This window comes from Crocuta crocuta, unplaced genomic scaffold, assembly GCF_008692635.1.
Source record: "Crocuta crocuta isolate KB4526 unplaced genomic scaffold, BGI_CrCroc_1.0 scaffold396, whole genome shotgun sequence".
NCBI lineage: Eukaryota > Metazoa > Chordata > Mammalia > Carnivora > Hyaenidae > Crocuta > Crocuta crocuta.
Genome location: NW_027533259.1, coordinates 3,294,285 through 3,317,183, shown reverse-complemented (window position 1 = coordinate 3,317,183; position 22,899 = coordinate 3,294,285). Strand labels below are relative to the sequence as shown.

Here is a 22,899-nt window from a genome sequence, read left to right as displayed (position 1 = left end):
GGGGGGGGGGGGGGGGGGGGGGCATATGGATATCCAGTTGTTCCAGCACCATTTGTTAGGAAAAGTATCTTTTTCCAATTGAATTATCATGGCACCTTTGTCAAAAATCAATTAGGTCTATTTCTATGTTTTCTTTCCTGTCCCATTGATTCATGTTTATTCCTATATCAATACAACATTGTATTAATTATCATAGCTCTGTAGTAAGTCTTAAAAATGAGGTAGTATATGTCCTCAAACTTAGTTCTTTTTTCAAAAATGTTTTGGCTATATTATGTACTTTTATTCCTATATATAAATTTTTTTAATGTTTATTTTGTTAAGAGAAAGAGAGAGAGAGAGGCAGAGTGTGAGTGAGGGAGGGGCAGAGAGAGAGGGAGATACTAAATCCAAAGCAGGCTCCAGGCTCTGAGCTGTCAGCACAGAACCCTATGCGGGGCTTGAACTCATGAGCCATGAGATCATGACCTGAGCCAAAGTCAAACACTTAACCAACTGAGTCACCTGGTGCCCCTCCCATATATATTTCAGAACCAACTTGTCAATTTTTATTTTTTAAAAAAGCCTGCTTCAATTTTGACTGAGCAATGAATCAATACACACATTAGTGTGGGGTGATATGCCATCTTAATGTCGAGTCTTAATGTTAGTACCTTGAATATGGTATTTATCCCCATTCATTTAGATCATCTTCAGTTTCTCTCAGCAATGTCTTATGGCTTTCAGAAGATAGGTCTTGTATATGTTTTATTAAATTTATCCCTAAGTATTTCACATTTTGTATGTTATTGTATTATTTTTAAATTTCAGTTTCCAAATGCCATTGTTAGTCATTAGAAATACAACTGGTTTTGCCATTGACCTTGTATCTTGTAATCTTGTGAAACATTTTTATTAATTCAGTAGCTTTGCATAATATACCTTGGAATTTTCTACTGAAATGGTCATGCTTTCTGCAAATAAACACAATTTTACTTCTTCCTTTCCACTGTAGATTCCTTTTATTTCTTTGTATTGCCTTATTACAAAATGTAGGACCTCTAGTACAATGCAGAGCAAAAGTAGTGAGAGTGAACATTCTCTCTTTGTTCCACATCTTAGCAGAGGAAGCATTCAGTCTTTTATAGTTATGTATGGTATCAAGTGTAAGTTTTCATAGCTGCCTGTATGAGGTGGAGGAAGTTTCCTTCTACTCCAAGTTCACGGAGAGTTTTTAACAGGAATGGATAATGAATTTTGCCAATATTTTTAATCCATTGAGATGATCATATTTTTCAACAAATTATGCTGAAACAACTGGACATCCTTATGTAAAAGAATGCACCTCAAACCATACTTTGCATCATTTACAAAAAGTAACTTGAAATGATGTGTATACCTAAATGGAAATCTAAAGTAAAAAATGTTCAGAAGAAAACATAAGAGAAAATATTCACAACCTTAGTTTGGAGAAACTTTTCTTTCAATATTTTTTAAATCATAAAGGAAAAATAGACATATTGGACTTTTTCAAAATCTGGTAGATCTGCTCTTCAGAAGACAGTATTGGGAAACTGAAAACAAGTCAGAGATAGGAAGAAAATATGTGTAAACAATGTATCTGACAAAAGACTGGTATTGAGAAATACAAAGAAATCTCATCACTCAATAATAGGAAATCAAACAGACCAATTTAAAAAATTGGCAAAAGACCTGAACATATACTTAACCTAAGAAGATATACAAGTGGCAAATTAGAATGTGAAAATATGCTCATGTCATTAGTAACTGGGGAAATGCAAATAAGTGTCACAATGGGATATAATTACACACTTATTACACTGTTTTAAAAAAAAGTGACAATACCAAGTGTTAGTGAGGATGCAGAGCAACTGGAAGTCTCATGTATTGTTAGTGTGAATGCAAGATTGTATAGCTTCTTTGGAAAACAGCTTATTTCTTATAAAGCTAAATACATATGTATCAAATGACCCAGCCATTCATTCATATGTACTTATTCAAAGGAAATGAGGATATACATCTATTCAAAAACTGTGCACAACTGTTTATATTGGCTTTATTAATAGTCACCTCAAAATGGAAACAGATTATTTTCATACTGTTCATATAATGGAATTCAACTCAGAAATAAAAAGGAATAAACTATTGATACATACCACAACATGGGTGAATCTCAAATACATTATATTAAGTCAAAAGGCTATGTATTATATGATTCCATTTATATGAGTTTCTGGCAAAGGCAAAAGTATAGGGACAGATAACAGTCCAGTGTTTGCCAGGGGGAGAAAGAGTGAATATAAAGTTGCATGAGGGAGCTTTTGGCAATGATGGAAAAGTTCTACATTTTGATTGTCATGGTGGTTACATCACTATATACATTTGCCAGAATTAATAGAGCTGTCCACCTAAAAAATGAATTTTACTGTGTGTGTAAATGATATCTCGGTAACTTTAAAACCAAGCATAGCAAACAAAAAGAACTGAACTTATACAAAGTGCTAAAACTGTAGACCATCTAAACTAAGAAAAAAAAATTCTAAACAATCAAAGAGAAAAGGCAGTTTCTCTACAAAGGAACTAAGTTAGACAGAAGACATGTCATTAGTTAAAACTACTGCTTCAGAGTACCGAGAGATGGTAACTGTAACTTATTATTTAAAAGTAAGGGCAAAACAAAGACATTTTCAGAAAAAGTGTGAAGAAATTACTCAGAGACTCATTGAATGAAGATATACTTCAGTAAAACTAAAACTGAATCCAGAAGGAAAGGGGTGACCAAATAAATTAGTAAATGTTGCTAAATTTAAATAAGCACAAAATATAATAAACAATAACAACTACTTGTGTGGCCTCAAAAAAAACAAAGTGAAACTAAAATATACATGGGAATATGACATGGAAGATGGAAAGGAAAAGACTGAGGTTAAAGAATTCCATTGTTCAAAAGGAGGATGAAGGTATTGATTGATTAGAGAAAACTCGTGAATAAAGAAAAACATATAGACTAAATGAATGTAGAAAAAAAAAGAGTCCACCCTTAAAAAAGCAAAAAGGCAAGATTAACAGAAAGCACAAAATAAGATAGTAAGAATACAAATTGAAAAGTAATTACAAAACATGTAAGTGGATTAATTTACCTATTGAGACAGATTCTCAAATTGGTTTTAAAATATCCTGCTGTATTTTGTTTATAAGACACAAGTCCCAAATATAAGGTCACAGATTTGAAGTAAAAGAATGAAAATATTTTTAGATAAAAATATATATCAAGAGAGAAAATGGAGCGCCCAAGTGGCTCAGTCAGTTGAGTGTTTGACACTTGACTTTGGCAGAGGTCATGATCTCATGGTTTGTGAGTTCAAACCCCTTATCCAGCTCTGTGCTGATGGTGCAGAGCCTGCTTGGAATTTGTGTCCTTCTGCCTTTCCTGTTTGCTCTCTCTGTCTCTCTCAAAATAAAAATAAACTTTAAAAAGACAGAACACAATACTAGAGATAAAGAGGGTCATTATTTAATGACAAAAAAGAAAATTTATCATGAAGCAATATGAATCTTGAACCCATAAATAACTAGCAGTGTAGCCTCAAAAGTATATAAAATGTAAGTAGAACTTCTACTCAATGCTACCACTGTGTAAATGGTTGAAACACTATTGCTATCTTGTACAAATGGAGTTAAGTGTTAGTACATACAAGAACTCTTGCCTACATTAGCTTCTAAAATTTTTCTATTATGAGTAAACTCTGGTTGCCAATAAAATATTATCTTAGACACACAAATACATATTGCTTTAGCATACAAAGTACTCAAGAATATTTGTAATATAGGGAACTTCTCAAGGTGTTTAAAGTGGAGGAATTTGACTGCATGAAATAACAAACTTTTTCTGGTACTTCATCTGCATAAAAATAACATGCAGATTTCAAATGAGGCTACCTACATGTTCATTAAATACTTCTTAGCACTGTCAGTTATTAGTTTAGATCACTGAATTTATTAAGATTTTATAAGAAGAATAAAAGCCATAAGGTATATTTATTTTTAAAGTTTACAATTGAGAAAGTTAGCAAATTCCTGGGGCTTCCCTGACTGAAAGAGAATTCCAGAATTCTTTGTTACATTTTTCTGAAAACTCTCTTATGCCCTCTGCTGTCCATCTATTGAATAACAATTATTAAATAAAATCTTCATGGGCATTTACATTTAGATAGTAAGAAATTCTCCACCTATTTCATTATTTGAGTTTGTCTTAGGAAACAAGTATTTTAATAAATGCATTTAATATTTTTAAATCGTCAATTTAATATATGCTTATACACAAAAAATGAAAAATTCATTTTCTCACTACTTAGAGATAACCATCGTTATTGAGTTGGAATTGTTTCAACGGAATATGTTTTAAATGCAATTTTATTTTAAAAATACTATTATTATTATTATTACAGAATTGGGATCACACTAAACATACAATTTGGCATTCTACTCTTCATTTAATATTACTGTGAGATAATAGAAAAAAATATATCGATCTCTCCTTGGTTCCTGGCACAGGGCTCGTGAAACTCTTGTAATTTCTGGGTGGGTGTGATAGGAATATCTTTTGTTCTAATAAGGTGACTTTGGGTGGGCTTCTGGATGGCTCCTGGATGAGGGCTGGTCACTGGAGGGTACAAACCATGATTAGAAGTTTGGAATTTTCAGCCCTGCCTCCATTCTCCTGAGAAGAAAGAAGGGCTGAAAATGGAATTAATGATTGATCATACCTACTTGATGAAATCTCCATAAAAATCCCAATAGGACAGGATTTGTAGAGCTTCCGTGTAGGCAGACAAATCCACACAAGGAAGGAGACACACCCCAACCCCAGGGAGACAGAAGCTCCTCTTCTAGGGGCCCTCCCAGAACTCACCCTATGTATCTCCTCATCAGGCTGTTCTTCTGTGTCCTTCATCACATCTTTTAATAAACTGGTAAACATGTTTCCCTGATTTCTGAGAACCACTCTAGCCAGTTCATCAAAACTGAGAAGGGGGTTGGGACGCCTGGGTGGCTCATTCAGTTGAGCATCCAACTTCGGCTCAAGTCATGATCTCACAGCTTGTGAGTTTGAGCCCCACATTGGGCTTTGTGCTGACAGTGCAGAGCCTGCTTCAGATTCTCTGTCTCCTTCTCTCTCTACCCCTCCTCTGCTTGCACCCCCTCTCAATAGTAAATATTAAAAAAAATAATAATACCTGAGAAGAGGGTTGTGGGAACCTCTGATTTGTAGCCAAATCAGACAGAAGCTGTGGGTAACTTAGGGACCACTACTTGTGACTGGCGTATCAAGTGGATGAGAGCCATCTTGTGGAAGTGAGCCCTGAACCTGTGGGATCTGACACTATTTACAGGCAGATAGTGTCAGAGTTGAGTTAAAGTGTAGAACATCCAGGTGGTGTTGCAGAAAGTTCCTTGTTGTGGGGAAAACTCCCAAACATGTGATGGCCAGAGTGTCAGCAGAAGTGTTGAGTGTGGTAGTAGTGTGAGAGTAATGGAGAACACACAGAAAGAGGATTGGAGGTTTCTCCTTTCCAATTATATTATGGAAGTATCCCCATATCATTGAATCTTCTTCAAAATATAATTTTAAATTGTTGCATAATATTCCACATGTATACTGATTTATGTAACACCCTACTATTTCTGGACATTTAAATTGCTTCATTTCTTCACTATCTTAAGTAACTCTATAAAACAAAATTCCTTGAATATAAGTTTTTTTTTTTTTTAACATCCCTAGTTTTATGTTTACATTAAATCCCCAGATGTACAATTTCCAGGTCATGGATAAACATATTTAAAAAAAATTTTTTTAATGTTTTTATTTATTTCTGAGTGGGAGAGAGACAGACAGCATGAGCAGGGGAGGGTCAGAGAGAGAGGGAGACACAGAATCTGAAACAGGCCCCAGGCTCTGAGCTAGCAGTCAGTACAGAGTCCGATGCGGGGCTCGAACGCTCAACTGACTGAGCCACCCAGGCACCCCGGATAACCGTATTTTTTAAAAAAATTTTAATGTCTATTTATTTTTGAGAGAAAGGCAGAGCGGGAGTGGGAGGGGGAAGAGAGACAGAGAGAGAGAGACATAGAATGTGAAGCAGTCTCCAGGCTCAGAGCTTTCAGCACAGAGCCTGATGTGGGGCTCAAACTCACAAACTGTGAGATCACGTGAGATCACTCCTATAATCAGAAAAGTAGTTTTTCAGTCACTTTTCTTTAGTTTTATTTGAAAGTAAACAATGATTTTGCCACATAGACAGCTATGGTTCATTTGCCAATTCCATTAACTTGGTTTGTCTCAAAAGGAAATATTACCATAGAAACAAAATAATCTGGTAAGTATTCCTATTTAATCTAAAAATATTTGGCATATGCACAACAGATGTGAGTGCATTCTCAACGTGCTTAAACCAATGCCTTTTTTGAATTCTTTTTCAAAGTTATCCCTTTGGGTTTTCATTAAAAAGACAGTTTGAAGATCAGTTTGAATAATTATGGCCAAATGAAACACAAAGCCAAGGACAGAGCTAGTATACACTGGGCACTTGGTGAACCTAAAAGCTAACCATCTATCATGAGTCTTCATTAGGAGGAAAAATGAGGAGGGAGAAAGAACTAGGAGCACACAAAAGAGGAAAGGATAACCTAAGAAAACACTAAATTAAAAAAAAAATTATGTTTATTTTTCAGAGAGAGAACACAAGTGAGGGAGGGGCAGAGACAGAGAGGGAGACACAGAATTCAAAACAGGCTCCAGGCCCTGAGCTGTCAGCACAGAGTAGGATGTGGTGGTCGAACTTGGGAACGGTGAAACCACGACCTGAGCCAAAGTCAGAAACTCAACAGACTGAGCCACCCAGGCGCCCCAGAAAACACTGAATTTTTAAAAAGGTTATCATTGACAGAGAACCCTGTGACTTGGAACCATGAGGACTTAAGCCAAGTTCATTAGGACTTAGCCAATCTATCACTATACCTCCCAGTAATTCTGGTTATTGCACTTGACCAAGGGCTTCAGTTTTCTAAGACATTTGGTTTCAGCTCTTGCATTTTATTAAACATCATTGTTTGCAATGTGTCTTTACTAAAGAACTTAGGAAATAATAGGTAGGAGGAGGAAGGGGCACAGAAAGGGAGAAATACGTCAGCAAGCAGGAAATAAATCTCGTGGGTTTTATTTTTATTTTTATTTTTAAAACTGCCCACAGAATTACAAAAGGTAAAAGATACCTTACAGAGTCATTTAGTACAATCCTTCTTCATCTTAAAGCTGAAGAAACAGATCCAGAAGACCCAGATAAAGAGCCAGGAGACAGAGCCAGGAAAACAGTCAATCCCATGCTCTTCCCATTGCACTATGCTGACTCATTTTTCCTTGTAGGAACATTTGTAGTCAAAGAGATCAGCCAGTGCTGCTGTCAACACAAGTCCTGATCTCTCAGGTATTTCTTTGTTACTAAGAATCAGTGCTATTCCTAAAATAAAAATACAGTAATTTACACTGCAATTTTTAGCCTTTGCCTCATGTTCCCATCCATTATCCCATTTGACCCTTAGAAAAACTTTGAGGCAAAAGAAGGAAAGCATTATTGACCTCATTTTAAGGATGAGCAATTAAAACCCAGAGACGTCCAATGACTGGCGTAAGATCACTTAGGTGCAGGAAGAAGGCAGGACTCTAATGCTATTGCTATATTTGCTATCAAAAGAGGGAGTTCCATCAAAAAAAACACCAATCTGGCTCTTTACCCTCTTGCCAAAGGATTCTCCATCCCAGCGGACCCCCCATTAGTTTAGTGAAGTTTGGATCTAACCACCCACAGAGGGTACTCTAGTTTGCATCTAGTTCTCACTTTTTTAAAGCGCAGTTTCTTACCCCTTAACTTGGTCCTGATTGAGCTTTATTTAGGTTCCTATTTTTCTTCGTGGATTAGGGCCTCCAGGGTCTCACTCCAGAGCTCCACCCTCTATCCAAGAAGTCGCGTCCTGGGTATCCAAGGAAACCAGGCAGTCCTGCCCACCTTGTTCCTTCCGCGTTTTCCATTGGCCAGTTGGATTCCCAAGTAGATTTTTTTTTTTCTATTCCTCCAATGGCTAATGGGCTTCAGGCCAGGCGCTCGCGCCTTCGGAGGCGGGTCTAACCCGTATTCGTACTACGTTTTCTAGCCTGCGCATTGCCTCCTGGGATATGTAGTTTCTAAGCTTGTCAAAACCCCTCAACCTATCAGCCCCTTTGGAACTACGTATCCCATGGGCCTTTGCGAAAGGGCGCCGGCGAGGAGTCCAAGTCAGAGTGGATACAAAGAGCTTTGATAGTTCAACCTGCGGCTGAGGCGTGTGCGGTTGAGGTTTAAATTGCCAGAGTGAGCAGTGTTGCTCTTGCTTCAGCAAATCCTCTCAGACGTCCCCCTTTTGACTCGAGCAGGCGCAGTGGTTGACTAGCTGGTGGCGAGACTGACCTGTGGTTAAAGTGATTAGAGGGAGCGCGAGAGGGGCGCGCCATGTTCGCCCCCTGCTCGGGCTGGGGGTTCGGCTGCCTCCGGCTCAGCCAGCTCCGAGTTGGGGCCGGCAGAGCTGCGGGTAGCTGGGCGTGTCGGGCTGGTTCGGCCCGGGAGTACCGCGCAGACGGCGGCCAGCGCCAGCCCGGGTCCGAGCCCGCGGTCTCTCCGCCAGGCCTTGCGCGCCAGCCTCTGAAGGAGTGGGCGCTGCTAGTGAGCCCGTTCGGTCGGCTGCGGGCGAGGCTTCCGTGCCATTTGGCCGTGAGGCCCCTGGACCCCCTCACCTACCCCGACGGCGACCGCGTGCTGGTCGCGGTGAGAGCAGCGGAGGGCGGGGCGCGGGGCCTGGCCGGCCTGCGGGTGAAATATGACGAGGCGCTGAAGGAGGTAGCCGTCGTGTCTGACACCATCGACCCCCAGGCGTCCGTGGAGGTGAACGCGCCCCTGAAGTTTGGCAAGTGAAGTGAAATGAAAACGGCTTTGGGCCCCAGGGCGCAGTGAGCGACCTTCTGAAATTAGTTGTGCACTTTTCATTGGTTCCTTTGACTTTCAAACCTCATTTATTGTTGTCACCCTTGGAACCTGCCTCTCTCTCTCTCTCTCTCTCTCTCTCTCTCTCGTTCTAATTTGAGTTTCCTAGTGAAAGTTAGACATCAGGGTGTCAATTAAAGACATTTCATAAATCCATTGGAAACCTCATATGGAATAATGTAAGTCAAATGTTTCTTTGGCACCTGGCTCCTAATTTTTCTGTCACTGCACTTTGTCAGTAGCAAAGTGGTTTGTTTTTCAGAGTTGCGGTCTCTTGATAATCCGGTGAGTGGTAAAACAGTTCATCCACATTTCCCCTTGCTCACAGCCCGGGGTCCGTTCCAAAACAGGTCTGTCTGTAGGATGTTACGTCTGGGCCCAAGTGTTCGCTTTCAGATAGGCACCCAGCCTCTTACTGATACATCTCCCTTGTAAATTTTCCGTGAGTAGAAGTGTTTGGGAAAAAAAACAAAAAATACATAGTAAAACTGCCTGGGAAACTTCAGTTGATAATGCCTACAATGTTTCCAAGTATTTGGGTTCCATGATATTTCTCAAATGCAAGCCAGTGTGTACATGACATTGTTCTAGAAAAGACTGTCTAGGCTCTCCTTCCTGGCGGGAGGTTGATACTACCTTCTCAGATACAAAGTGGTGGAGCTGGAAATTGAATTGACTGGAGTCTGCTTAACCACTATGCTTCACTGCTTCTCAACTTTGAACAAGAGACCCTAACCTCAAAATAGAACACTCTGGGTGGGGAGAAAGATTTGCCATTATACTATCATAATAAAAAATGGGCTAAGTATTGAAATCGAAATAAGTAAAGTTTTATGGTAGGGCAGATAAAAATGAAACCATCCATATTGGTGATCCTAAACCTCATTTTTTGTAGATTCCTCATTTTAGAGCCAGAATCCCATTTCCAATTTACCATTTTGAGCACCTCAAGTCAGCATAATTCCGTTTTCTTCATATACATACTTGTTCCTCCAGTTTGTGTATACCTGTTTCATTGAGTGGGTAAGAGTAGCATTATTGCCACTAAGTGTCTGGCCTTAACTTCTCCACCTGCCCAGTTGGGGGGTAGAGTATATTTAGAATATGTTTCTTTCTCTCCATGTCTATCAACACTTCCTTAGATGAAGGTTGCGTTGTAACACTACTTACCTGGGTAAACATTTCTTAGTTACATTTGCTTCCATGTAACTATGGGGTAAAATTGTTGGTTTGTATATTTTAGATTATTCTAGTATTACTGTTTGTTTTTTTTTTTTAATTTTATTTTTTGAGAGACAGAGCACCAGCAGAGGAGGAGCAGACAGAGAGGGAGACACAGAATCTGAGGCAGGCTCCAGGCTCTGAGCTGTCAGCACAGAGAACAATGTGGGGCTTGAACTCAGGAAAAGTGAGATCGTGACCTGAGCCGAAGTCGGATGCTCAACCGACTGAGTCACCCAGGCCCCCCTAGATTTGCTTTTTTTAAACCTTTATAGAGACCGCTATATACACAACTGTAGAGATTTATTTTTATACCATAACTATTAAAATTGTGGTGCTAAGCCCCAGTAGTTTGTGTGTGGGGCAACAAACACAGATATATACTATTCCTGCATATGCTTTCAATTTATAGGAGGTTTGAGAACAGATATTTAAATCTTCATGAGATATGAGAGAGAAGAGGCTAACTGGCTTAAGTTTACCATAATGACTTTTTAACTTGCCGTGTTCTTATTCAAATGTGCGTGTGTATGTGTGTCTGTGTTGTCTCAGTGGGGAAGAGTCTTCTATGATCTTTGCCAGCAATATCTGTAATAATTAGGGTCTCTACCCTCCCTGACTTTTCTTCATTATTACTTTCTCTTTAGGTAATATAGGTCAACAGAAATCACTGCTTTATTTCTAAACACTAGCAGAAAAGGGCACTACATCTGTTCCTGTTGCTGTGGTAGGGACCCCTTAGGTGCTGAGAACTGTGCTCTCTCCAGATTTCAGTAGTATTATGAACATAACTGAGGAGCTGGATTGCTAGGGGTTACTAAAATGCTTTGGAGCTCCTACTAATTTGTTTTTTCTATTTTTATTTCTAGATTTGAATATCAAGTCTTCAGGGTCTGGCTGTGTAAAAGTCCAAAATATTGAGTGTGATGATTGCAGAATTGAAACTGAGCAGGGGACTGGCATCTTACAGTCTGTTAAGGTATGAAAAATTTTCTAATTGTGTTTCAGTATTACTGTTTTAAAAAACCTTTAACTTTGAGCTGCAGTATCAAACTAAAGCTATTTTTCTGAGTATCACGTGTTGAGAATATTAAGTATTCTTTTTTCATCTTTTAGACATTTCTGGCAGAAATTTTGCCTTGAAATCAGTTCTGAAAGTCCAGAGGTTGTAGCAACTCTGAAGGTTTTCCTCATTTTTCTTCATTTTTTTAAATTTTTTAAAGACTTAAAAAAGTATTTATTTTTGAGAGAGCTAGTATGCACACAAAAGCAGTGGGAGGGGCCGAGAGAGAGGGGGCGACAGAGGATCTGAAGTGGGCTCTGTGCTGACAGTAGAGAGCTTGATGCAGGGCTTAAACTCATGGACTGTGAGATCGTGACTTATGGTTGAAGTCGGATGCCTAACAGACTGAGCCACCCATGTGGCCTATCCTCATTTTTCTTTTAGATTTCATTTTAAAGTGTACAGTGAAACTTATAATTATTCTTAGTATTCTGAGATCTTACTCAGTTAAAGAAATTTTTGTTTTAACAAATGGTTTTCTTCTGTTTATTAAAGAGTAAGGAAAAGCCCTTAAGTACAAAAAATACACTTAATGAAAGAAGTCCTTCAGAGAAAGACAAATCTATGATTTCATTCACATGTGTAATTTAAGAAACACAACAGATGAACATAGGGGAAGAGAAGGAAAAATAAGATAAAAACAGAGAGGGAGCCCTGTTATAAGAGACTCTTAAATACAAGGCAAAAACTTAGGGTTGCTGGAAGGGTGTTGGGTGGGAGGATTGGCTAAATGGGTGATGGGCATTAAGAAGGGCACTTGTTGGGATAAGCACTGGATGTTATATGTAAGTGATGAATCACTCAATTCTTTCCCTGAAATCAGTAAAACACTTGATGTTAACTGAGATTTAAATTAAAAAGAAATACAAAATAGAAATAAATTTAAAAAATAAAAATATGCTTAAAATTTTAGTCATGTTTTTAATGTATCAGGTAGCTCATTACTTAAGGATTAAGTAGCTATTTGTGCTAAGCAACACAGGATTCATCTTGGTGTGTAATAACTCTTAAAAAAATTTTTTTTTAATGTTTATTTTTGAGAGAGAGAGATTTGTAAGGGCTGGGGAGGGACAGAGAGAGAAGGAGACATAGATACTGAAGCAAGCTCCAGGCTCTGAGCTGTCAGCACAGAGCCCAATGCAGGGCTCAAACTCACGAACTGTTAGATCATGACCTGAGCAGAAGTCGGAAGCTTAACTGACTGAGCCACCCTGGGTCCTGTAATAACACTTTTTTGGTCTCAGCTCTAAATGATTTTAAATACTTCTCTGATAGGCACTAGCTTATCATTTCTACTGCTACTTCTTACACTTGCATATTGAAACCACAGTACTTTTATGAAGTTTGATGGCATATAGCTTTGTTGAAGAGAAGTCAGTCACCTTTGCTTCATAATTGCAAAACATTTTCATTTTTAGATTCATAAACACTAATTAGAATGTTTGATTTGATGCATTTAAAATTTTTTGCATCATTTGTTTTTTGGCAGCCACTTTTATTTGCATACCTTCCTTAATATCTGTTCACATGTGAACCATTTCAAATAAATTTAATCGTACAAATGTTATAAAAGGTTAAAGAATACTATCATATGTCCTTTTAGCAAAATGATATGGTTCGGGTTCTTATTGTGAAAGATACACAATGAAGTCTTCATGTTGAATGACTAATTGGAGGAGAATATTCATAGTTCCTTTTTGCCCTTAGAAATAGAATGTTCACTCATCAGTGCTTGAGTTTTAGAACATGCATTTAGAATATTGTTGTCTGAAAACTCAGTATCTTATATTTTCAGTTTCACAATCAAAATTAGAAGCTAGATGATACAAACCAATGGAAAGATATGCCATGCTCATGGATTGGAAGAACTCATATTGTTAAAATATCCTTACTGCCCAAAGCAATCTACAGATTCAGTGCGATCCTTATCAAAAAGCCAATAGTAGGGGCGCCTGGGTGGCTTAGTCGGTTAAGCGTCCGACTTTCGCTTAGGTCATGTACTCGCGGTTCGTGGGTTCGAGCCCCGCGTCGGGCTCTGTGCTGACTGCCAGCTCAGAGCCTGGAGCCTGTTTCAGTCTGTGACTCCCTCTCTCTCTGACCCTCCCCTGCTCACACTGTCTCTCTTTCTCTCTCTCTCCTAGAAATAAATAAAACATTTAAAAAAAAAATTGCCTTTCATATTAAAAAAAAAAAAGCCAATAGTGTTTGTCACAGAACTAGAACAAATAATCCTAAGATTTGTATGGAATCACGAAAGACCGTGAATAGCCAAAGCAGTCTTGAGAAAGAATAACAAAGCTGGAGGTGTCACAATCCCAGATTTCAAAATATACTACAAAGCTATAATAGTCAAAACAGTATGGTAGTGGCACAAAAATAGATGCATAGATCAGTGAAACAGGGTAGAGAGCCCAGAAAGAAACCCACACCTATATAGTCAATTAATTGATGACAAAGGAGACAAGAATATGCAATGGAGAAAAAACATTTTTTTCAATAAATGGTGCTGGGAAAACTGGACAGCTACTTGCAAAAGAATGAAAGTGGACGACTTTCTTACATGACACACAAAAACAAGCTCAAAATGGATTAAAGACCTAAATGTGAGACCTAAAACCATAAGACTCCTAGAAGGAAACATAGGAAGTAATTTCTCGGACATCAGCATTAGCAATATATTTATGGATATGTCTCCTCAGGAAAGGAAACTAAAGCAAAAAAACAAAACAAAAACAAAAAACTTGGAACTATACCAAAATGAAAAAGTTTTACACGGCAAAGAAAATCCTGAACAAAACATTTTTTTTTTGAATGCAAAGTATTTATTTTTAAACTTCTAAATTTGAAAACAAAACAGCCTCAGTTAAATAATGTAGTTTTTCAAAGCTGAATGTGGTCATTTGGAGCTGAGTTTTTCTGGCTTACAGTAAGAAAATAACTTCCTAAAACTCCTATGCAGGAACACTACCGTTTGATGATCTGTGATTGGGTGAACTGACGAATCTGAGTTGGTTACATCCCTTTTTTCCCCCCTTGAATAAGGCTTAAAAAATTCTAGAACAGACATGTTTTTCTAGTCTTATACAGACAATTTCATTCTAAATGTCTCCTGAGAGGCATATACCATATACAGGAATCCAGTTCTGTCCTTCTCACTTTCACATACTTCAGAAATCGTTGTGGACACATTCATCATGCTGTGTCCATTCACTAACAGGAAGAAGACTTAATTAGTGTTCAGCTGTAAGCACCTTCTAATTATCTTGATTGGCTCACTCTCGTTGACATGATCAGATACAAGAAACTTGGTTTTGTCCAGGACAGGAAGTTCAGGAAGTTGCTTCTCACCCTTGTACGGTTCTAGTGAATGGGAGAAGAGATCAGTGATAATATATTTGATAAGGGGTTAATATACAAAATATACAGAGAACTTAACACCTAAAAACCAGAAAATCCAATAGAAAAATGGGCAGTGGATCAGAATAGACATTTTTCCAAAGAAAACACACAAATGGTCAACAGATAAATGAAAAGGCGCTCAGCATCACTAATTCAGGGAAATGCAAATCAAAAGCATAATGAGGTATCACCTCACACTAGTCAGAATGACTACTATCAAAAAAAGATAAGAAATAACAAGTGTTGGTGAGGATGTAGAAAAAAGGAAACCCTTGTGTACTTGGAAATGTAAATTGGTGTAACCTCTGTAGAAAACAGTATAGAGGTTCCTCGAAAAATTAAAAATAGAAATACCATATGATCCAGTAATTGCATTATTGGGTATTTGCCCAAAGAAAACAAAAACACTAATTCAGAAAGATTGCAGCATTATTTACAATAGCCAAAATATGGAAGCAACTCAAATGCCATCAGTACATGCATGGATAAATAAGATGTGGTGTGTATATACATAAATATACGTATACGCGCGCACACACACACACAAACACAGGGTATTACTCAGACATAAAAAAGAGTGAGATCCTACAATTTTTGATAATGTGGATGGACCTAGAGGGTGTTATGCTGGTAAAGTAAGTCAGAGAAAGACAAATACCATATGACTGCACTCATATGTGGAATTAAAGAAACAAACAAGCTGAGGGGGAAAAAAGAGAGAGAGAGAGAGAGAGAGAGACAAAGAAACAGACTCTTAACTGTAGAGAACAAACTGATGGTTACCAGAAGGGAGGTCAGTGGGGGGATAGAGGAAACAGATGATAGCGATTAAAGAGTACACTTACCATGACAATCACTGAATTGCTGAATCACTGTACTGTACACCTGGAACTAATATAACACTGTTAATTATACTGGAATTAAAATTCAAAACTTAAAGTATATTACCATTAAAAAATCAGTAGTGACTTCTGTGAACTCTGTTCAAGTACAAAGCTACTAAAAATAGTCACAATTAAGAGTCTGCAGATAATAATTTTTTAAAAAATCGGAAGCTACTATGCTGCTGTCAGTTTCTTTGCATTTATCTTTTTTTGGCATTTATCTTTTGATTCATTTGATAATACTATGATATCTTTTTTGTCATTTTTCTTTCTCCTGCCATTATGGCATAAAACAAAAGAATGGTTTCTCAATTTTGTCACTATTGATATTTTAGGCCAGATGGTTTTTTGTTATGAGCTGACCTGTGCCCTGTAGCATGTTTAGAAGCATCCCTGGCCTCTACCTACTAAATGCAAATAGCACACATTATGACAATGAAAAATATCTCTGGACATTATCAAATATTCTCTGGGGGACAAAAATCACCTTTAGTTGAGAACTACCATTCTAGGGAAGTCCTTCAGTTTTTCTTCTCTTGTCTTACCCACTCTTTTTTTTGCCTTAGTAGTTGAGAATAATAGATGAATAATGATGAAATAATTCCTAGGATAATGAAATAGCAAAATATTATAAGATGTGAAAAATAAGAACAATAAGAGCCCAAATGTATTTTAAATTAACAAAAGTCCAGTAGACTGATAAAATAATTTTTTAAATGTTTATTTACTAATTTGGAAAGAGAGGGCAAGAGAGAATCCCAAACAGATTCTACACTGTCAGTACAGAACCTGACACAGAGCTTGATTTCACGAATCATGAGATCATGACCTGAGCTGAAATCAAGAGTCGGGATACTTAACCAACTGAGCCACCCAAGTGCCGTGACTGATAAAATAATTTTAAGATAGAATGTGTTTATTCTATTTTTAAAAAATAAGTAAATTTTCTATTTGTTCGTTGGAAGGCCTCTAATAAGGAAAAAATCATGAAATATCAGTCCTTACAAATAGAATAATTTAAAAAAGAAATTCAAGAGCTAAAATTGGATTCTTTGGATCTTAATGGTATACCAAGGGCCAAGAGCATAATTCTTAAGATCTTAGGATATAACTAACTTAAATTCACAAATAGGAGCACTTGGTGAAAGATACTGTTTAATTTTTTTTTAATTTTATTTTCTTTTAGAGTGCGCAAGCAGGGGAGAGGGGCAAAGGGAGATAGACAGTCTTAAACAGAGGTGAACATGGTCCTGGGGCTCAATCCCATGATCCTGGGATCATGTCCTGAGCCAGATCAAGAGTTGGACACTCAACCAACTGAGTCACCCAGGATCTTGTTTTATTTTTAAATATACAATATTATTATCTCAAGTTAATGATTTTCTATTAACATAAGCTTCTCTTCTGCTAAGGACTTAAATATATTTGATCTGTTTGATAAGATGTTTATAGCAATAATAATAGCTATTGTTTACAGAATCTTTTTTTTTTTTTTGTACCCTGAAACTTAGCTAACCCTTCATTTAATCCTTGAATTACAGTGTCTCCCTTTTATCAAGGAGAAACTCAGGCACCAACAGATTAAGGAGCTCATTTAGGTTCACATAGCTAGTAAATGGAGCTGAGATTTGAACTTAAGTCTTTCTAATTTCTAAGCTCATGTTCTTTCCACCTTTCTTTACTGTTGAGCAAAATACATGGCAATACTACATTTATTCTGCACTCTTAGAGAATAAGTGAGTTTTTTTGGCAACAGATACATAACTCACGGAAGGCCACATATTTGCATGTTTAAAAATGCAGTACAGTAGATTATGTGGGATAGGTCTGATTTAATTATTTAGTTTATTATTTACGTTTTTTAAATTTATTTATTTGGAGAGAGAGTGTGTGAGCAGGGGAGGAGCAGAGAGAAAGAAAGAATCCGAAGCAGGCTCCGTGGAGTCAGTGTGGAGCCTAATGTGGGGCTTGATCCCACAAACCGTGAGCTTGTGAGCTCAGTAGATATCAGGAGTTGAACGCTCAACCACCTGAGTCACCCAGGTGCCCCTAATTTTATATATTAAAAAAATTTTTATAATCTACAATTTTTTTTTAAATTATAACAGTAGCTCTTAACATCTTTGTACACTAGACTTTTTTGAAAATCTGATGATTGTCTCCTTAGAAAAAAATGCACATGTATATGAAATTTTGTTTACAATTTCGTAAGTTTCATAGACTCTAGAAATTCATGTAAGCTGGGTTAAGAACTCTCAATTTAAAATAACATTTGTTCTGGAGATGCTCTTCCAAAGTTTACCAGTTACTTGTCTGCTTGATAGAGACTATGTATTAAATGTAGTTTGACTTCAGACGCATGTCTATGGGCATGGAATAGTCTACCACTGTAGTATATAATATAGATAAACTGTAGTATGGATAAACTTTTTAAGAATGATTCATTTTGTCCTTTTCACCAAATTTTTCAAAATTTATTTCTGGGCTGTTTTGCCTAAGGTTTTAACAATTTTCCCCCTTGAGTAAAGCAACGGGAAAGTGTATGGTTGTTTTGAATTTAATTTTTCCCTGTGGTCTATACACTTTTCTGCTGTTGCTGTCATGATGTTGGTGAGTGTGCTTTTGCTATTTTTCTTTCTCTACTATTTACCTCTTCTTTTTGCTTTATAATTGTGGCAGAGCTGAAGATGTAAGTTAATGGTTAAGGTAAAGCAAGCTACTCCAAAAAACAGACCAAACATCTAATGGCTCACATACAAGTATAGTTTATTTCTCATTTGTGCCCAAGTATATAGGTGGCTCTTTTCTATTCAGCCATGCTAGGTTCTTTCCATCTTCTGGCTCTGCCATCTCTTACAGTGTTCCTCTAATCTGCACTAATCAGGCGGAGGGACAAAGCACAAAGGCCCACCAGCTCGTCGTAAAAGCACCAGCCTTAAAATTGCACAAAGCGTTTCCACTTATATTGTTTTGGCAGGAACTTAGCCAAAGAAGCATTACTTCTTACAGGTAACAGAATCTGTAAAATATCATGTCTTCGTGGGCCCAGCTACATTTCTATTACTTTGGGGCAAAAAAAAAAAAAGATTTTTGTAGACCTATGGTGGCTTTTCCTGCAGTTGCCAAGTGTGAAATCAGATCTTTTTCTCCCTATCCTCTGATCTGCATACTTTTTTTTTTTTTTTTTGGTATAGTAGAGGAGACTAACAGTGACTGCTGTTTCTGTTACATTTGTGCTTAGAGACATTTTCACCTAGAGTTCCATTGTCTGGGGTGTGTTATGCTAGAAAGTTTAACAGTCAGTAGGCTGTTACCCTAAGTGTGAATATATCCTTCTTAAGAGGACTCCAGCCATAGAGTATGGGTTTTGAAATCATACAGAGCTTGATTCTGTTAATTTATGTTTAGTTGTTTTCTAACTGTCCTGTGCCTTTCTGATTCTTGGATTCTTCCTCTGTAAATGGGAAAAATATAACACTTATTTCTGAGTTGCGAAGATTAAAATGATAGATCATATAAAGCAGTGAACATTGTATTGGTGCAAAGAAAATGCCGAGTAATGATAACTATTGTTATTAATAATGTTAAGGATTAGTAATGATAATAACAGTAATTATTATTATCATCTTCTTCATCATTTGTTTGTTTACCCAGTTATGGTGATCTTGTATTCCCAAATGCTTCTTCAGTGAAGCTACTGGAACACCCAGGTATCTCTTCTTATTCTCTAATGAATACAGATGACTTATTTAATCCCTTTAACAGCAGTTGACTCTCTTTCCTATTCGATGTTATTATTCGAAACAGTGCATTTCTGTTTTATTCATGGTTCCTTTTTTTGCTTTATTATTATTTAAGAAGAAATGTATAAAATGTTGGAAATGTTTTTATTAGTCTCAATCAAATTTATTCTCTCTCTCTGTATTTTTGTATTTGTCTTTCAGAGTCAAAAATTACATGTTCAAACAAAAGGAGGCAAAGTAATCTGTCTGGGAACAGTTTATGGAGATACAGATATTCATGCTTCAAATAAAAGTGTAAGATTGAAACTTTTTCTTAGCAATTATAGTCTTGCATCAGGTTGGCTCACATAACATATAGGTCGATTCTACAAAATTTGTGGCATAATATTCCCTCTTTTTAATGCATTTTAGTTAATTAGTAAGTTTAAGTTTGAAATTTAAATAATCAAGTATTGTATAACTAAATTTTAGTTTGTAATTTAATATTTTTGACAGTTATTTAGTTCTTTATTTGTAATCAATGACATCTTTAAATAATAAATGTTTAATTCAAGTTCTAAAGGGATGTTTATGATCATGAATTAAAATCGATCATTAAGTTATACTGCCATGATCAGGATTAATATTTTTTATGTGTTAGATTTATATGAGCATTTTTCTAAGACCTGTTTAGTTTTCTTTTAGACTGTTGAAGGTTGAATTTCAAAACTCAACTTTTCTTCAACATTTTCCACAAGATGGCACCATTAGATAGCATTACTGTTTCCCAAAAGCTTTTATTACTCCTAGGGATTTCAGTTGTTGTAAGATAGCTTGTGTTTTTAAATTAACTTTTGTTGCTTTCTGTGATTTTGCCTATTATTAAGAATATAGGTATAATTTTGAAATATAAATTGTCACCTTTTTTTTAACATGGATAATGTTTTAAATCTTTGGAAAAGGTGTTGGTCACCTTTTATTTTACACTTACATAATTTGCAAGAATCTTTATAAATTTAAATTCTCTATTCAGCTTTATTCTCAGGTAATTGGTGAGGACAAGTTGTAAGAATATCTTGTAGATAGATTATTGTTGGCATAATTAAACAAGGTGGATTATAACAGTAATTGTTTCTACTATTGTCACTTTTATTTTCCATCACGTGTGACTTAGACCCTGTGGGAGATTGTTTAAACGCAAACATTTGAATTTATCCTTTAAATTAAACCAGGAAAATATTGTAAGATAACTGCCTGACCTTATGTGGCAGCTTTTTGGAGATGGCATTTAGTTTCACCCCTTGAATTTCTGTGGGCTTAGAAGTACAAAAGTTAAACCGGACAACTTTCCAGCTCCTTCAAACTCTGTCATTTAAATGATGGCTTATGTTAATTGAAATGATTTAAGTTACCAGAATATTACATATTGCCATTCAAAAAAGTATCAAAGTATTTGACAATAAACTATTTGTAAAAAAAAAAAATAAAAAAATAAATAAAAAAAATAAAAAACTTTAATGAGAAAATAGAAGGCAAAAAAAAAAGTATCAAAGAAAAATTCAAAGCATCTCTTAATTATTAGCTGTTTTGAATATTTTCTCTACTGTTACCACTCATTAGTTATTTACTTGTTCCAACTTTCATGGTTTATTCAATACTCATTTATTCCTATTTGTATTATACTATTTTGTTTCTTGCTTGATTGAGTTTTGTGTTGCATTAAAGATTAATCTAGATATTTGTTTCTATTTATATTGTATGTAGTGTTCATATTTAAAGTATATTTCTAAGTTTGTGGGGTTTTATATAAAATAAATGCTTATATATATTTACTCTTAATGCACAACTTTTTATAGAGATGTGCTATAGATATTTGAGAGACAGCATAGTAAATTGGTTAACAGAACAGAATTGAGAACCAGACTACCTGGGTTTAAATCCAGGCTCAGCCACTTACTAAGCTCTTTAACTTCAGACAAGTTACTTAACCTCTGTGTCTTCATTTTCTTGAAAATGGAATAATAGTAATGGACTTAACTCAGATGGATATAATGTGGATTAAGTCAATTAATATAAAGTACTTAATACAATGTCTGGCACATATTTAACTCTAATACAGTATTTACTATACTGATGATGATAAAGATAAGTGAAAACACAGGAAAGATAACTTGACTAGTCCTAGATCTACCAGTTAACTTTACTGAGTCTCGTTCCATTATTTGTAAAATAGAGATGGTATTATTTGTTTTTCCTGCTCACAAGATTGTGAGAATTAAATGAATACTGTAAGCATTTAACAATATTTTTAATATGTTATTTTAAATGGGGTGTCTGTTTCTAAATAGTATCATTAATTTTAGTATCCTAAAAGAAGCTAGAAATTCATTTCCTCTGATGGTTGGATGAATTGATGACATGGTTGTCAGTTGACCTCTCTTAGTGTGGGCTACAAAGCCACGGTGTTTTCTTAAAGTTTGATTTTCATTATATGTGTTGATTTATAATTACCTATGAAAAACTTTCCTTCTTGTATAGAAAAGAAAATTAATTTATAGCAATATGTCTGTCAAGAAGGTATTAATTTTTGGATCTACTTTTTCTTCTTTCTTTAAACATCTACTTCTGTTAATAAGCAAGCTATACAGTTTAATCCAAAGAGTTTCTTTAGGCCTATTTGTTCCCTTAGCATTAAATAACTATACATCAGAACCTCGACATTTTGCTATAAACTATGGTGTCCTACCTTTTATTGTTCTAGTTAATATCTGATATAGTGCATTATATGTGGCCCTCAATGAATTTTGAATTTCTTTAAAGTTAATTTTGTGGAATGATTGGTTAAAATAACTGAATTATTGTAGTGGGGAAGGTGTACTTTCACATGCTTTCATTTGCTTTGGTGCAGCAGGAGAGGATATTTTTCTAGTTTCCTACAAAGTAAAACATTTAGAGTTTAATGAACAAAGTAAATCTTTGACCATTTTCAGATACTCATAAGGAGTCTCATAAAGGCTTTATTTGGTTGTGAGGAGAATCTAATCAAAAGTGCTCCTTTGCCAATTTAATTAAGTTTCAAATATTCTTTCAGTATTTATCTTTTGTTATTGCCTAAGCCAGTCTCATTATCTTTAAAAAGCTAGAGTGTTCCTCCTTGTCTGCTTTATGGAAATACTTCGAGAATTTGAAGCCATGTATAAAGCAACCCTTCATGAAAAAACTTCATAGGTTAAGGACAAATTTTTTCAGGAATTTTACACCTGTACTATAACACTGAGGAACGCAAAGCATTTATATTCTCACAAATTTGAATGAATGTAGGTAAAATGTCTTTTTTGACTGATTCATTGAAACTAGATTTAAAGTAAAAATTGCTATGAATCTGTAATTAGCTTAAAAGAAATTGAAGAGAAGAAGCAATCAGGTACATATTATGTACTTACTGAAAGTTAAAAAAGGAATTTATAGGGGCACCTGGATAGCTCAGTCGGTTAAGTGTCTAACCTCGGTTCAGGTCATGATCTCACGGTTCTTGAGTT

At 36.1% G+C, this 22,899-nt stretch overlaps 2 protein-coding genes across 6 annotated transcripts in view; one reads left to right on the top strand and one right to left on the bottom strand.

Moving 5' to 3' along the window:
- The window catches only part of CCDC146 (coiled-coil domain containing 146), a 116,078-nt gene extending 108,061 nt beyond the window's left edge, over positions 1 to 8,017 (bottom strand). For all 3 annotated transcript variants that reach the window (XM_077746987.1, XM_077746985.1, XM_077746990.1), the window contains exon 1: positions 7,919 to 8,017. The gene's annotated coding sequence lies outside the window, so the exon portion shown is untranslated. The remainder of the gene's footprint in view (positions 1 to 7,918) is intronic.
- A 306-nt stretch (positions 8,018 to 8,323) lies between these two features.
- The window catches only part of FAM185A (family with sequence similarity 185 member A), a 62,099-nt gene continuing 47,523 nt past the window's right edge, over positions 8,324 to 22,899 (top strand). For all 3 annotated transcript variants that reach the window (XM_077746960.1, XM_077746961.1, XM_077746959.1), the window contains exons 1-3: positions 8,324 to 8,994; positions 11,162 to 11,271; positions 19,583 to 19,675. In XM_077746960.1, the coding sequence (XP_077603086.1) occupies positions 8,544 to 8,994; positions 11,162 to 11,271; positions 19,583 to 19,675 (654 nt within the window). In that variant the 5' untranslated portion in view covers positions 8,324 to 8,543. The remainder of the gene's footprint in view (positions 8,995 to 11,161; positions 11,272 to 19,582; positions 19,676 to 22,899) is intronic.